Below are 15,370 nucleotides of genomic sequence, written 5' to 3' on the forward strand. Positions count from 1 at the left end.
TTTTGACTTTATACTGTTAAAGGGAAAAAATTATTCAATGACACTTGTTAAATATGGTAAGGCAGACTTTATTCAAGGAAAAGGGGGACTATTGCAATAGGTATAGACACCACTGCAATGGGATTTTGCAGTAGGGGAGAGAGAGATTGGACCCAACTCTGAATACAGCATGGGCAAGTGAGAATTTATAGTCAGGAGAGGGTAGGAGCTAGTAGATAGGAAATGACTAAGAGGAAACATCAGGGGAAGTGGGGATGCTGGCTAAGCCATTGTGACAAGATTCTTACTGAAGGCAGGCTGGGGTGATGAGAGACCGCCTGTGGGATGGTGGAGCATGAGGAACCCAATCTGATACAGAGGGTGATCAAAGATGAGAGATTCTAGCTAAACTGACTTAGCAGAATTCTTGCCAAAATTAGACAATCCAGAGACAAACAAGTCTAAAAGTCAAGGCCTACTTGAAAAAGACCTCAGGGCACCCTGAATAAAGTTTTGTTAAAAAGAATCTTTGTTAATACCTAGCAAAATTACCTAACAAAAATAAGCCCTGAATAAAGATTTATATCTATAGGTATAGATATATATCTATACATACACACATACATACATATAGATATCTATCTAATAGATATCTATCTCTATATATATATACATATATTTATTGCTATATATGTATATATAGATATTTGAGATAGGGTCTCACTGTCACACAGGCTGCAGTACAGTGGTGTGATGTCGGCTCACTGCAACGTCTGCCTCCAGGGCTCAAATGATCTTCCTGCCTCAGGCTCCTGAGTAGCTGATACTACAGACATGCATCACTACAGTTGGCTAATTTTTATATTTTTTGTAGTGATGAGGTCTCACTATGTTGCCCAGGCTGGTCTCAATCTCCTGAGCTTAAGAGATCTGCCTACCTTGGCCTCCCAAAATGTTGGGATTAGAGGCAGAAGTCAAAGTGCCTGGCCTCAGTAAAGATATTATCTGACAAACGAGTTGCTCACTAAAGAAACTTCTCAAGAATGGCCTTTAGGAAGAAGAAAAATAAACTGACAGGGAAGGTTTAAGATACAAAATAGAATCGCAAGCAAAAAAAAAAAAAGAAGATAAACAATGACAGTATATAATTGTAATAATGTTTGTGGGGCTAACATTTGTGTGACTAAAAATCCAGTTTCTGGGTCTAAACATCAAACAAGATAGAAGTAAAGTAATAACAGAAATCAGAAGAGGAGTAGTTCATGCTGAAACATCTTAAGGTTCTTAAGACCATTCAGGAGGAGAATAAAGACACTGATTACTTTTTTTTTTTTTTTTTAATTATACTTCAAGTTCTGGAACACCTGTGCAGAACATGCAGGTTTGTTACATAGGTATACATGTGCCATAGGTGTACACGTGCTGCACCCATCAACCCATCATCTACATTAGGCATTTCTCCTAATGCTCTCCCTCCCCTAGCTCCCCACCCTCTGACAGGCCCTGGTGTGTGATGTTCCCCTCCCTGTGTCCATGTATTCTCACTGTTCAGCTCCCACTTACGAGTGAGAACATGTGGTGTTTGGTTTTCTGTTCCTGTGTTAATTTGCTGAGAGTGATGGTTTCCAGCTTCATCCATGTCCCTGCAAATGACATGAACTCATCCTTTTTTATGACTGCATAGTATTCCATGGTGTATATGTGTCACATTTTCTTTAACCAGTTTATCATTGATGGGCATTTGTGTTGGTTCCAAGCCTTTGCAATTGTGATTTTCTGAATAGTGCTGTAATAAACATACGTATGCATGTGTCTTTATAGTAGAATGATTTATAATCCTTTGGGTATATACCCAGTAATGGGATTGCTGGGTGAAATGGTATTTCTGGTTGTAGATCCTTGAGGAATTGCCACACTGTCTTCCACAATCGTTGAACTAATTTACACTCCCATCAACAGTGTATAAGCGTTCCTATTTCTCCACATCTTCTCCTGCATTTGTTGTTTCCTAACTTTTTAATGATCACCATTCTAACTGGCATAAGAAGGTATCTCATTGTGGTTTTGATTTGCATTTCTCTAATGATCAGTGGTGATGTCCATTTTTTCATGTCTTTTGGCCACATAAGTGTCTTCTTTTGAGAAGTATGTGTTCATATCCTTCACCCACTTTTTGATGGTTTTTTTTTTTCTTGTAAATTTGTTTAAGTTCCTTGTAGATTCTGGATATTAGCCCTTTGTCCGATGGATAGATTGCAAAAGTTTTCTCCCATTCTGTAGGTTGCCTGTTCACTCTGATGATAATTTCTTTTGCTGTAGAGAAGCTCTTTAGTTTAATTAGATCCCATTTGTCAATTCTGGTTTTTGTTGCCATTGCTTTTGGTGTTTTAGTCATGAAGTCTTTGTCCATGCCTGTGTCCTGAATGGTATTCCCTAGGTTTTCTTCTAGGGTGTTTATGGTTTTAGGTCTTACATTTAAGTCTTTAATCCATCTTTAATTAATTTTTGTATAAGGTATAAGGAAGGGGTCCAGTTTCAGTTTTCTGCATATGGCTAGCCAGTTTTCCCAACACCATTTATTAAATAGGGAATCTTTCCCCATTGCTTGTTTTTGTCAGGTTTGTCAAAGATCAGATGGTTGTAGATGTGTGGCATTATTTCTGAGGCCTCTGTTCTGTTGCACTGGTCTATATATCTGTTTTGGTACCAGTGTCAAGCTGTTTTGGTTACTGTAGCCTTGTAGTATAGTTTGAAGTCAGGTAGTGTGATGCCTCCAGCTTTGTTCTTTTGTCTTGGCACTACAGGCTCTTTTTGGTTCCATATAAAATTTAAAGTAGCTTTTTCTAATTCTGTGAAGAAAGTCAATGGTAGCTTGATGGAGATAGCATTGAATCTATAAATTACTTTGGGGAGTATGGCCATTTTCACGATACTGATTCTTCCTATCCATGAACATGGAATGTTTTTCCATTTGTTTGTGTCCTCTCTTATTTCCTTGAGCAGTGGTTTGTAGTTCTGGAAGAGGTTCTTCACATCCCTTGTAAGTTGTATTCCTAGGTATTTTATTCCCTTTGTAGCAATTGTGAATGGGAGTTCACTCATGATTTGGCTCTCTGTCTGTTATTGGTGTATAGGAATGCTTGTGATTTTTGCACATTGATTTTGTATCCTGAGACTTTGCTGAAGTTGCTTATCAGCTTAAGGAGATTTTGGGCTGAGATGATGGGGTTTTCTAAATATAAAATCATATCATGTCATCCGCAAACAGAGACAATTTGACTTCCTCTCTTCCTATTTGAGTACCCTTTATTTCTTTCTCTTGCCTGATTGCCCTGGCCAGAACTTCCTATACTACGTTGAGTAGGAGTGGTGAGAGAGGGCATCCTTGTTGTGTGCTGGTTTTCAAAGGGAATGCTTCCAGCTTTTGGCCATTCAGTATGATATTGGCTGTGGGTTTGTCATAAATAGGTCTCATTATTTTGAGATACGTTTCATCAGTACCTAGTTTATTGAGAGTTTTTAGCATGAAGGGGTATTGAATTTTATCAAAGTTCTTTTCTGCATCTATTGAGATGATGATTTTTTTTTTTTCTTTTTGAGATAGAGTCTCACTCTCGCCCAGGCTGGAGTGCAATGGCATGATCTCAGCTCACTGCAAACTCTGCCTCCCAGGTTCAAGTGATTTTTCCACCTCAGCCTCCTGAGCAGCTGGGATTACAGGCACCTGCTATCATGCCCAGCTAATTTTTGTACTTTTGTAGAGAGGGGCTTTCGCCATGTTAGCCAGGCTGGTCTCGAACTCCTGACCACAGCTGATCTACCTGCCTTGGCCTCCCAAAGTGCTGGGATTACAGGCGTAAGCCACTGTACCCGGCCAATTACTTTTATATATTAAGCTAAATATACATTAAAGCTTCTATTAGTAATCATTAAACAATGCAAATAAAGTGTATTTTCCGATTTAATGGAGAGAAAAATTGAAATGTGAAAAAAGGGCCCAATTTCAAAACACCTCAAGAAAGGAGAAAAACTATATGTGTACTCAAGAAAAAAACTGAACAAACTGTTAGTACAAAATAGATGTTAGAATGAGTCTTAACTTTAAGAATAAATATAACAAAAAAGTAACTATTTTTAGAGATTAAAGTATATAACTTCACTAAAAGCATTAAAGATGGGTTAAATAAATGAAGAGATATATGATGTTCATGAACAGGAAGACTTGATTTTATAAAGCTATCCATTTTCCTCTAACTGAATAATAGGTGCAAAACAATTCCAACAAACCTCCCAATCTATATGTATGTGTATGTGTCTAATTTGATAAACTGATTCTAAAATATATAAGAGCCAGGCACAGTGGCTCATGCCTGTAATCCTAGCACTTTGGGAGGCTCAGGCAGGTGGATCACCTAAGGTCAGGAGTTTGAGACCAGTCTGGCCAACATGGTGAAACCCCGTCTCTACTAAAATACAAAAATTAGCCAGGTGTGGTGATGGGCACCTGTAGTCCTAGCTACTCGGGAAGCTGAGGCACGAGAATCACTTGAACCCGGGAGGCAGAGGTTGCAGTCAGCCAAGATTGCGCCTTTGCACTCCAGCCTGGGCAACAGAGTGAGACTTTGTCTCTAAATAAATAAATAAATAAATAAATAAAAATATATAAGAAATAGCAAAGAGCTAAAAAAAAAATCCGAACATGCTTGAAAAAGATGAGCAAGGTAAGCAAGGTAAAACACTCACCAACAAGATTTTGAGATACATTTATAAAATTAGAGTAGTTAAGAAAGTATTGTACTGGCCTAGGAACAGTCAAGCAGATAAATGGAACAGAGTAAAGAATCCAAAACCAAATCATGTGAATATTGATGCCCAGTATGTATGACAGAGGTAACATTGCAGATCAATAGAGAAACAAGGGACTACACAAGAAAATTGGAAAAGTGGGTTTCCACATTGCAAAATACAATAGGTCCCAAATCACATGACACAGAAAAATCAATCTGGATTATTTAAACACTTAAATATGTAAGTTAAAAGTCTGACGTTTTTTGAAGTGAAGAGGAAAAAAGTTATTTTCTTTTAAATAGAGATTTCTTTTTCTTTTTTCCCCCTTTTTCCTTTTCTTCTCTTTTTTCATTTTTTTTTTTCATTTCATTTCTTTTCTTTTCTGAGACGAGGTCTCAGCTCTGTCACCCAGGCTGGAGTGTGTGGTGCAATCATGGCTCACTGAAGCCTTGACCTCACAGGTTCAAGCCATCCTCCTCCCACCTCAGCCTCCCAGGTAGCTGGGACCACAGGCCTGCACCACAACACCCAGCTAATTTTTGTATTTTCTATAGAGCCAGTGTCTCAATATGTTGCCCAGTCTAGTCTCAAACCCCTGGCCTCAAGTGATCCTCCCACCTCGGCCTCCTAAAGTGCCGGGATTACAGGTGGGAGCCACCATGCCAGGCCCAAGAGAGGGATTTCTTAATCAAGATCTCAAACCACAAATCACTTGGTGAAACTTGATAGATTTAGCTATATTAAAACCAAGACTGTTTCTCAAATGGCCACATAAAGAGAAACCACAAACTGGGGGAAGATACCCGCAACATAAATAATCCACAAAAGATTACTATCTTGAGTATATAGATAACTAAAAATAAGTTATAAAAAGTCAAACAACTCAATAGATAGGTGAGCAAAAGTTGCATATTTCATTGTAGACAAAAACATAACCAATAAACACACAAAAAGATGCTCAACCTCCTTAGTAATCAGAAAATATAAATTAGTAATCATAATGTGACACCTTTATACCCATCAGACTGGCCAAAAGAAAAAATAACAGTCTCAACAACCCCACAGGTACTGTGTTATGAAGCGGAACACGGAGGACTTACCCACTGCTAGTGGGACTCTAAATTGCTGTAACTACTTAGTCAAACAATTTAGCATTGTCTATAAAGTTAAAGATGAGTGTTTCCTACATCCTAGCAAAATTCTGATTCTAGGATATGCCCTAGAGAAACTCTCGCTCACATGCACAAGAAGAAATGCCCAAGAATGTTTATAGCTGCGCCAATGGTTATTAGGGAGAAAAGGGAACAGAACGAATGTTCAGCTCCAGGAACATGAATAAATCGTGTTCCTTAAATTGCATTTAATGAAATACTATATTCAGCTGTAATAGTTAATGAATGACAACTACATTCCTGAGCATGGATAAATCCCTCAAATTCAGTGTTATGTGAAAAAAAAAATAGGTTATAGGAGAATTTCTACAATATGATTCAATTATGTAAAGATTCAAAAGCAGGTGAGACTAAAGCAATTGATCAAATAAGCCTTAACTGCTACTGTATAATTTGTACTTTGTAATATCTGGTAGTTGCACGGTTCGTTAAGCTTCAGGCTAACAGAAAATTAAGCATTAACTATGGTGGCAAGTTAAAAAAGATCTGCGAAATCAAAACCCTTAAAATTCATCTACGAAATTTTAATAAATATCCGTGTAGAAAATCAGAACGACTCTTTCAGGCCATCTTTAAAATGTCTTTGGTAAACCATACTTGATCCTAAATTCCTGTACTTCCTCAGGCCATCCGAGCATGAAACGCTGTCACCTACCCACATCCGCTGGCTGTGACGCTTGTCAAAGTGTTCTCTATCAGCTGCATGCCTAGACCACCAAAGCGTTCTGTCCGGACAGTGTCACTGGCGAAGGCGGCGCGACATGTCCAGGGCGCAGATCTGGGCTCTGGTGTCTGGTGTCGGAGGGTTTGGAGCTCTCGTTGCTGCTACCACGTCCAATGAGTGGAAAGTGACCACGCGAGCCTCCTCGGTGATAACAGCCACTTGGGTTTACCAGGGTCTATGGATGAACTGCGCAGGTAACGCGTTGGGTTCTTTCCATTGCCGACCGCATTTTACTATCTTCAAAGTAGCAGGTAAATATAATGGCTTTGTTTGGGGTGGAGGTAAAATGTACTTTCCCCCTCCAACTGTGCTGAAGTAGCTGTCTATGGGTGGTTGTTAACTCTCTGAAGACTGAGTGCTTAATCACAGTGCCACGATTTGCCTAGGAAGGATGGGGTGTATGAGTATTGGCTGAAAGAATGACATTATTTATTTTATTTGACAAAGGAGATGTAAGAATAACCTTACGGAGCTTTTGGAATACCCAGTGTGACTCCAGAGGGAAGAGTGGAAGTGATTAGATTGTTTTAAAAGTCAGTTTCAATTTGCCTTGAGTCATGGAGGAATCTTGAGGGGTCATCACCTCTATATAGGAAACGTTCTCATTGATTTAAACTTGTCTCTCTTCCTCTCTCTCTCTCTCTATATATATACACACACACACACACACACACAGAGGTATCTATATGTGTATATATATGCACACATGTGTATCTATACATACACATATATAACACACAGGTATCTATATGAATGTATATACACATATACATGCACACACATATATATGGAATATGCCATTGATAGATTGGAACTGGCAAATGATGGCAAATTGAAAATGGCTTTTAAAACAATGCAGCCACTTCCACTCTTTCCTTTGGAGTCACACTGGGTATTCCAAAAGGCCTGTAAGGTAATCCATATGTCTCCTTACATCTACTTTATCCTAGATTCCTGATAACAAAGGAAGGAATTCTATTTTCAGAGGGGTTTCCATGTTTTTTTTTTTAATGTTTGTCACAGCCTAGATATAAAACAAAACAAAACAAAAAAACCATATTGAATGATAAAATAACAGCAAGAAAAGTTTGAAAGCAGTTAAGTGAAAGAAAATGCTGTTTACTTTCCCCTTTGGTTACCTGGTTTTATTTATTTGTTTTAAAAATACATGGGGCAAGTTTTCATCGTTGTGCATATTAGAAATTCTATCACAAGTGTACATATCTCAAAGAGGGAACATGTATTTTTTAAGGACATTTTCATACTCCAGGATGCCTTCAGGGAAACAATTGTCATTTGCTTTCATGTCATTATGAGAATTACTATCTGCCTCTGCTTTCTGCACATTTGATACATTTACAAATCTGCAACAAGTTGTGGGTTTATTATCTTAAAAATTGCTCCTTGTTTTTTGGTAAAATACAGACTTTTCACAGTCAAATAGTAAAACTGTACCTTGGCCCCAGTAAAGAAAATGAAATAAAATTTTAACTAGGAAGTTACTGAAGCAAAATGTGTTAGGAGATTTTGTGTCAAGTATGCACATCATTAGTCTACAGCGAGTGCCAGGGGATAAAGAGAGAATACTTAACTAAATCCAGGAGATTTCTAATGACAATCAAAAGAAATATTCAAGCATGGATGCCTCAGTTAGGCCCTGAAATAACATGGACTTTCCGAGGTACCCATTTGAGGAATCCATGCTGTGTCTCTCTTCAGACTCAACTTCTAAACTTATTTTGGGGTATTTCAACACTGTTCCTTCTGCTATAGAACACTGCCTAGAAAGGGGGGAATTTTTAAAGGGAAAGAAGAGTGTGTGTGGAGACCCTGTTGTCACTCTGCACGTCTTATAGTCGTTCTTTCTCCAGGGGCCCCCTTGGCCCTTTTTCACCTTAGGAATCAGGTAGAAGAGATGGCATGTGGTAAGTCTGTTTGTTTTCAATTGGGTTCATCTTTTATATGTTCAATTATTTTATATATATATATTTTGAGATGGGGTCTCCCTGTGTTGCCAAGGGCGGTCTCGAACTCCTGAGCTCAAGAGATTCACCTGTTTCTGACTCCCAAAATGCCGAGATGATAGGCCTGAGCCACCGTGCCCGGCCTCATTTTAAAATGTCATTGGTAAACCATACTTGATCCTAAATTCCTGTACTTCCTCAGGCCAAAAAGAAACAGAAAGAAAGAAAGAAAATTACCTTAATATGTTTCATTCTGTATTTCTTAATGAAACCCAGTTATTGGAAATATGTGTTCAACTTTAGTTTCAAAGTGGGTTAAAGAACCATGGTACACTTTACATGACTTCAACTTGCTACTTCCCCAAACACATCATCACAGAGTTAGGAATTTTATTACTAGCATTTATGATGGTCCAGATATCTCTCACCCTTAAAACCTTCTTAGTTTGTATTTATTGTTTTTGAGACAGAACCTTGCTTTGTTGCCCTGGTTGGAGCGCAGTGGTGCAATCTCAGCTCACTACCACCTCCACCTCCCAGGTTCAAGTGATCCTCCCACCTCAGCCTCCCAAGTAGCTGGGAGTATAGGCACATGCCACCACACTTGGCTAATTTTTAAAGGTTTTTGTAGAGATGAAGTCTCACTATGTTACCTAGGCTGGTCTTGAACTCCTGGGTTCAAGCAATCTTACTGCCTTGTCCGCCTAACGTGCTGGGATTATAAGCATGAGCCACCACCCTGGCCAAAACTTTATTTTTAAAGTTAACTTTGCTTATTGATTGTAAAAATAATTTATTCTGTATCTCCTGTATCCCCTGCGCGTAGGTAGTTTGAAAATCTCACCCACTGACAATGCTTCCCCAAGAACAAGTACAATTAAATTAATATAATCTCTCTACCTTCTTCATCCTGAGTCACAATCTTTGTAAATGATACACTTTGCTGCAGAAATCTATTTTCAATGTCAGAAACACTGATTCTTATTTCCAAAGGAAACAGGGATTCACACATTTGGATTTCCTTTCCCATGGAGTCATTGCTGGTTGCTTTTCTTTTATTCCTATTTGAAAACATAACAATGAGGGAACTGGAAAAGCTATCTATGCCAATAATCTCTCCAACGTCGCAATAATTACAAATTGAGAAAAGAACTCAGAAGTCAATGAAGAATGAAAATGGTTATATCACCTTTTAAAATAATAAAGTATTTAAGCCTGCATTGTCAATTTGAGACAAATCTTCTTAGACTTAGGCCAGATTAAACCTCCTCTAAGAAAGAACAGCAGAAAATCTTTCTAAGCTGTCGGGTTTGTATTTTTTTTTTTTCTTGTTGATTATATAACTTCATTGCTGGAGTCATACCTTCTCATAGCTAACCCTCTTGAATGCTTCAGTGTAGCCACAGCTTTTCAGGGCTTCATTTGGATTAATAGTGACTACATCCCTTAAAAAGTTGATGTTAGCAAACAGCTTTTTGGGTGAGCAGCATTTATAGCTATTGTAAAAAAATACAGAGGCCACCTTCAACTGTCATTCTGTGAAATAAACCATAGGGACACCTGCAATTCAATTCTTATTACAGCCTGAAAGCTTGATTAAAATCCAAAGCCAATTCACTATCTTTAGACACTAAGTCTACCATAAACTAGGTCTCCTGTTTTGTTGTGTTTTGTTTTTCTCTCATAGCAACATTAATAGGAATGCTTTCGCTGTGAAAGTTAAGCATCTCTCATAGTAGGGAGAGAAGCAGTTCTTTCTGAGGGGGAAGACTGAATCCTGGAAGCGTGGCTGCAGTGAGAAATTGAAGCAAATCATGATCACCTTGGGACAGGGGCTGGATCTGTCATGTTCCTGTCGTGCCCCTGGCACATGCTGGGTTCCAGATATAGAGCTGCCAAATGACTGAATAAGCCAAATAATGAGTGAGACTACAGATGGTTCACGATGAGGGCAAAATTGTATTCCTGGAGGAAGGCTGGAGTGTGCTGAATTGAGGAGCGAGTGAAGAAATGCGTGCAGGCAACCCGAAGGAAGGTCACTGGATTATGACTCAGCAGACTGAGCCTCGCGTTCTGCCTCCTTTATGACTTGCTGTGAGACTTTGACTTCAGCAATGACACCTTCTGTGCCTCATCCTTAAATTAAGAGAACAGGTCTCCAAGAGTTCCTTCAGATATCTTTCAACCTGAAGTTCAATTCGAGAACTTCACAGTGCTTGGCCACCTGGCAGTAGAAGTTTCCCAAAGAATTATAGCCATAAAACTATCCTCTATTATAATGGTTATAGTTGCTCATGGGATTAAGGTCTTTCCTTCTGTTTTTAATTTTTGTTTTTTAAGACAGTGTCTCACTCTGTCACCCAGGCTGGAGTGCAGTGGCATGATCATAGCTCACTTCAGCCTTGACTTCCTGAGCCCAAGTGATCCTCCCATCGCAGCCTCCTGAGGAGCTGGGACTACAGGCACGTGCCACCATGCCCGGCTAATTTTACTTATAAGTAATTATAATTTTGTTTATAATTGTATTTATAAACAGATTTTGCTGGACATGGTAAAGACAGGGTCTTGCGATGTTGCCCGGGGTGGTCTCAAACTCCTGGGTTCCAGTGATCCTCCAGCCTAGGCCTCCCAGAGTGCTGGGATTACAGGCATGAGCCACCGTGCCCTGCCACGGCCTTCCCCGCCACCTGCCTTATCTATTATCTTGACCAGCTTCCTGTGTTCCTGACTGTTTACAGTCTTCTCTGCATCTGGGTTGAGATAGGTTTAAATGACCTTAAATGACCACAAGACCCAAGTAAAAGTGCCAGGATTTCAGTGGAATGAAACCAAACAGTCATCTGGAAGCTGCAGTCAAATGATGCTGGCTGTCTACAGGATTGTGAGCCTTCTCTCCTCACTTTCCAGCTGCTTCACCTCTCTCCCCACTCCCTTATTCGGCCATGCCATAAAAATGGGGGTAAAGAGGCCAGGCATGGTGGCTCATGCCTGTAATCCCAGCACTTTGGGAGGCTGAGGCAGGTGGATCACCTGAGGTCAGGAGTTCAAGACCAGCCTGACCAACTTGGTGAAACCCTGTCTCTACTAAAAATACAAACATTAGCCAGGCGTGGTGGCGGGTACCTGTAGTCCCCGCTATTTGGGAGGCTGAGGCAGGAGAATCACTTGAACCCAGGAGGCAGAGGTTGCAGTGAGCCAAGATCGAGCTGCACTCCAGCCTGGGTGACAGAGCAAGACTCCATCGCAAGGAATGCTACTTGCTAGAGAAAGAGGGTTTTCTGGGGGTTTAGTCACATCTAGGGAACAGCTGGGAGCCATCTGATGTCATCACTTTAGACTTCTTGCTAGTTAGAATGTATGCCTGTGTTAGTCCACTCAGGCTGCAATAACAAAACACTGTAAACTGGGTAATTCATTAATACCAGAAACTTATTTCTCATAGTTCTGGAGGCTGTGAAGTCCTAAATCAAGACACTGGCAGATTCAGTGCATGGCGAGGGCCCATAGATGGCACCTTCTCACTGCATCCTCACGTGGTGGAAGGGGCACGGCAGCTCTCTGAGACCTCTTTTTTATTTTATTTTATTATTATTTTTATTACTATTTTGAGACTGAGTCTTGCTGTATTGCCCAGGTTGGAGTACAGTCTCAACCTCTGCCTCCCAGGTTAAGCAATTCTCCTGCTTCCGCCTCCCAAGTAGCGGGGACTACAGGCGTCCACCATCACACCCAGCTAATTTTTTGTATTTTTAATAGAGACAGAGTTTTGCCCGGTTGTCCAGGTTGGTCTCAAAATCGTGTCCTTAAGAGATCTGTCTGCCTCAGCCTCCCAAAATGCTGGGATTACAGGCATGAGCCACTGTGCCCGGCCTCTGGGGCCTCTTTTATAACAGCACTAATCCTATTCATGAGGGCTGTGTCTTCCTGACCTAATCACCTCCCAAAGGGCTCCACCTATGAATACCATCATTTTGGGGGTTAGGATTTCCACATATAAATTTGGGGGTACACAAAGAGTCACAACATAGCAGTGCCTTAGTCCATGATTAAATAATAATAGTAAATATCAAACAATAATAATTAATAAATGAAAATGAATTACTATGTCAGTGAGGGAAAATTAATAAGTTAGATGCCTCCAAAATATTAACACTTTTCTTTTTTTTTTGAGAGAGAGTCTCGCTCTGTTACCCAGGCTGGAGTGCAGTGGCGTGATCTCAACTCACCACAACCTCTGCCTCCCGGGTTCAAGTGATTCTCCTGCCTCAGCCTCCCAAGGAGCTGGGACTACAGGCTCGTGCCACCATGCCCGGCTAATTTTTGTATTTTTAGTAGAGATGGGATTTCACTATCTTGGCCAGGCTGGTCTCAAACTCCTGACCTTGTGATCCACCCACTTCGGCCTCCCAAAGTGCTGGGATTACAGGCATGAGCCACTGAGCCTGGCCAATATTAATACTTTTAATAGATAACTACACCCTTGGATAACACTTACCTTTCCATTCGCTAAGATCCCCATGCTGCTTTCTGAAACTAAGTTTCATTAAATAAACTTAAATTTAATTTCAGATTAGTTTTTATGCTATGTCCCAAATGCATATAAAATTATTTAAAAGTATAAAGAAGCTGGGTGTGGTGGCTCATGCTTATAATCCCAGTACTTCGGGAGACTGAGGCAGGAGGGTCACTTGAGCCAAGGTGTTCAAGACCAGCCTGGGCAACAGAGGGAGACCCTGTCCCTACAAAAAAAAACATTTAAACATAGCCAAGCATGGCAGCACACATCTGTAGTTCCAACTACTTGGGAGGCTGAGGTGAGAGGATTGCTTGAACTGGGGAGGTTGGGACTGCAGTGAGCTGATATTGCACTGCTGCATTCCAGCCTGGGTGAAGTCCAAGAAACATTCAACATGTTTCTGTTCCAACAAACGGGGGCATAATATTATATGTGTACTGACACAGTCATAACCCAAGGTAGGTGAATTGGACTTTTGCAGTAGAATCTGGACAGGTTGAGCCACTGTAAAATTGTCTCTGTATCAATATGGTTAGAAGGCACAATGCTGAAAAGTGCCCTAGCCTTACAGTGGTGAAGATGGCGCTGGAGTGGTCAGACTGACCTCAGTTGCCATAGCAGTGGACGATTGGACTGGGGATCCTAAGGCAGTGTGCTGCAGGCTGTTCTTTCATGGAAGCATCAGACACTTTTTAAGATATCTTGTCTCCACCCATAGCTCCTGTCTTAGAGGCCAGGACCTTATCTCATTTATCCTGGTCTCCCCCATACCTACGCTATGTCTGGCTTAGAAGGCACTCAGCAAAGGTGTGTGGATTGAATAAATGGAAGGAGAAATTGTTCATTGAGTTAAATTCTGACATTTATATTGCAGAGGGAATCTCTTCTCATGTCACCAAGCTCTAGAAAAGGGAGAGCGTCCTAGGGAAGTGCTTAGAACAAGTAAAAGAGCCATGGATTTGTTTTTGTGGTCTTTTCTTTCCTTTCTGAGACAGGGTCTTGCTGTGTCTCCCAGGCTGGGGTGCAGTGGCGTGATCACAGCTCAACTTCCTGGGTTTAAGCAATCCTCCCATCTCATCCTCCTGAGTAGCTGGGACTACAGGTACATGCCAACCGTCCAGCTAATTTTCACATTAGCTGGACACAGTGAGATGGGAATCTCACTGTGTTGCCCAAGTTTATCTCAAACTCCTGGCTTCAAGCAATCCTCCTGTCTCAGCCTCCCAAAGTGCTGGGATTACAAGCTTGAGCCACCACACCTGGCCTGCCATGAATATTTTTTATGATGGTATCTAAGAAGCACAAACATTTAGAGTATTGCTTCTTGAAATGTGGTCCACCAGCCAGCAGCATCTATATCTCCTGGGAGCTTGTTTGAAATGCAGAATCTCAGGCCCCACTACAGACCTATTGAATCAGAATCTGCAATTTTATAAGATCTCCAGGTGTCTTCTATGCACATTAAATGTTTGAGAAATCTTTGCTTGGAGTTTGGTCTTAGGAATCTGATGGACGTAACATTTACTAACGGGTCTTAATCCCTCTGAGCTTCAGTGTGCTTTCCTGTTAAATGGTGATTAAATAAGACACATATGGCCAGGCATGGTGGCTCATGCCTGTAATCCTAGCACTTTGGGAGACGAAGCCAGGCGGATCGCTTGAGTGCAGAAGTTTGAGACCAGCCTGGGCAACATGGTGAAACCCTGTCTCTACAAAAAAATACAAAAATTAGGCGGCCGTGATGGTGGGCACCTATGGTCCCAGCTACTCAGGAGGCTGAGGTGGGAGGATCACCTGAGCCAGGGAGGACAAGGCTGCAGTGAGCTGTGATTAAGCCTCTTCACTCTAGCTTGGGTGACAGAGTGAGACCCTGTCTCAAAAAAGCAAAAAACAACCAACAAATAACACAGGTAAAGTGTCGTATGTAGTACCAGACACAAATAAGGCTCTCCATAAACAGTGGCAATTATGTCCATGAATATCTCTTTCAATGCCTTGAAAGGTCACATCTCAGCTGTAGGAAGGTGGCTATTACTCTGCTGTATCCATTTGTTTCCAACCAGGACTGCAGTAGCTGCCTCTTGGAACGCAAACCCTGATAGAAGCATGCCTTTGCTCCTTTGCCGCGTGTCCTATGTCATATTTTTCATGATGTGAAGGATATTGTGCTCATGATGTGAAGGATACTGGACTATAGTTTGCCCTTAAGATTTGCTATTTTGTATGA

The 15,370-nt window shown here is 40.8% G+C and overlaps 1 protein-coding gene across 3 annotated transcripts in view; it reads left to right on the forward strand.

Moving 5' to 3' along the window:
• Window positions 1-6,465: 6,465 nt before the first annotated feature.
• CLDN10 (claudin 10) overlaps window positions 6,466-15,370 on the forward strand; it is a 206,593-nt gene continuing 197,688 nt past the window's right edge. For 2 of the 3 annotated variants that reach the window (XM_074021284.1, XM_005586103.5), the window contains exon 1: window positions 6,466-6,857. In XM_074021284.1, the coding sequence (XP_073877385.1) occupies window positions 6,701-6,857 (157 nt within the window). In that variant the 5' untranslated portion in view covers window positions 6,466-6,700. Of the gene's footprint in view, window positions 6,915-15,370 lie in introns of all 3 variants that reach the window. The other variant, XM_005586102.5, reaches the window with a different exon arrangement.

The sequence above is a fragment of the Macaca fascicularis genome, chromosome 17 (genome assembly GCF_037993035.2).
Source record: "Macaca fascicularis isolate 582-1 chromosome 17, T2T-MFA8v1.1".
Lineage (NCBI taxonomy): Eukaryota > Metazoa > Chordata > Mammalia > Primates > Cercopithecidae > Macaca > Macaca fascicularis.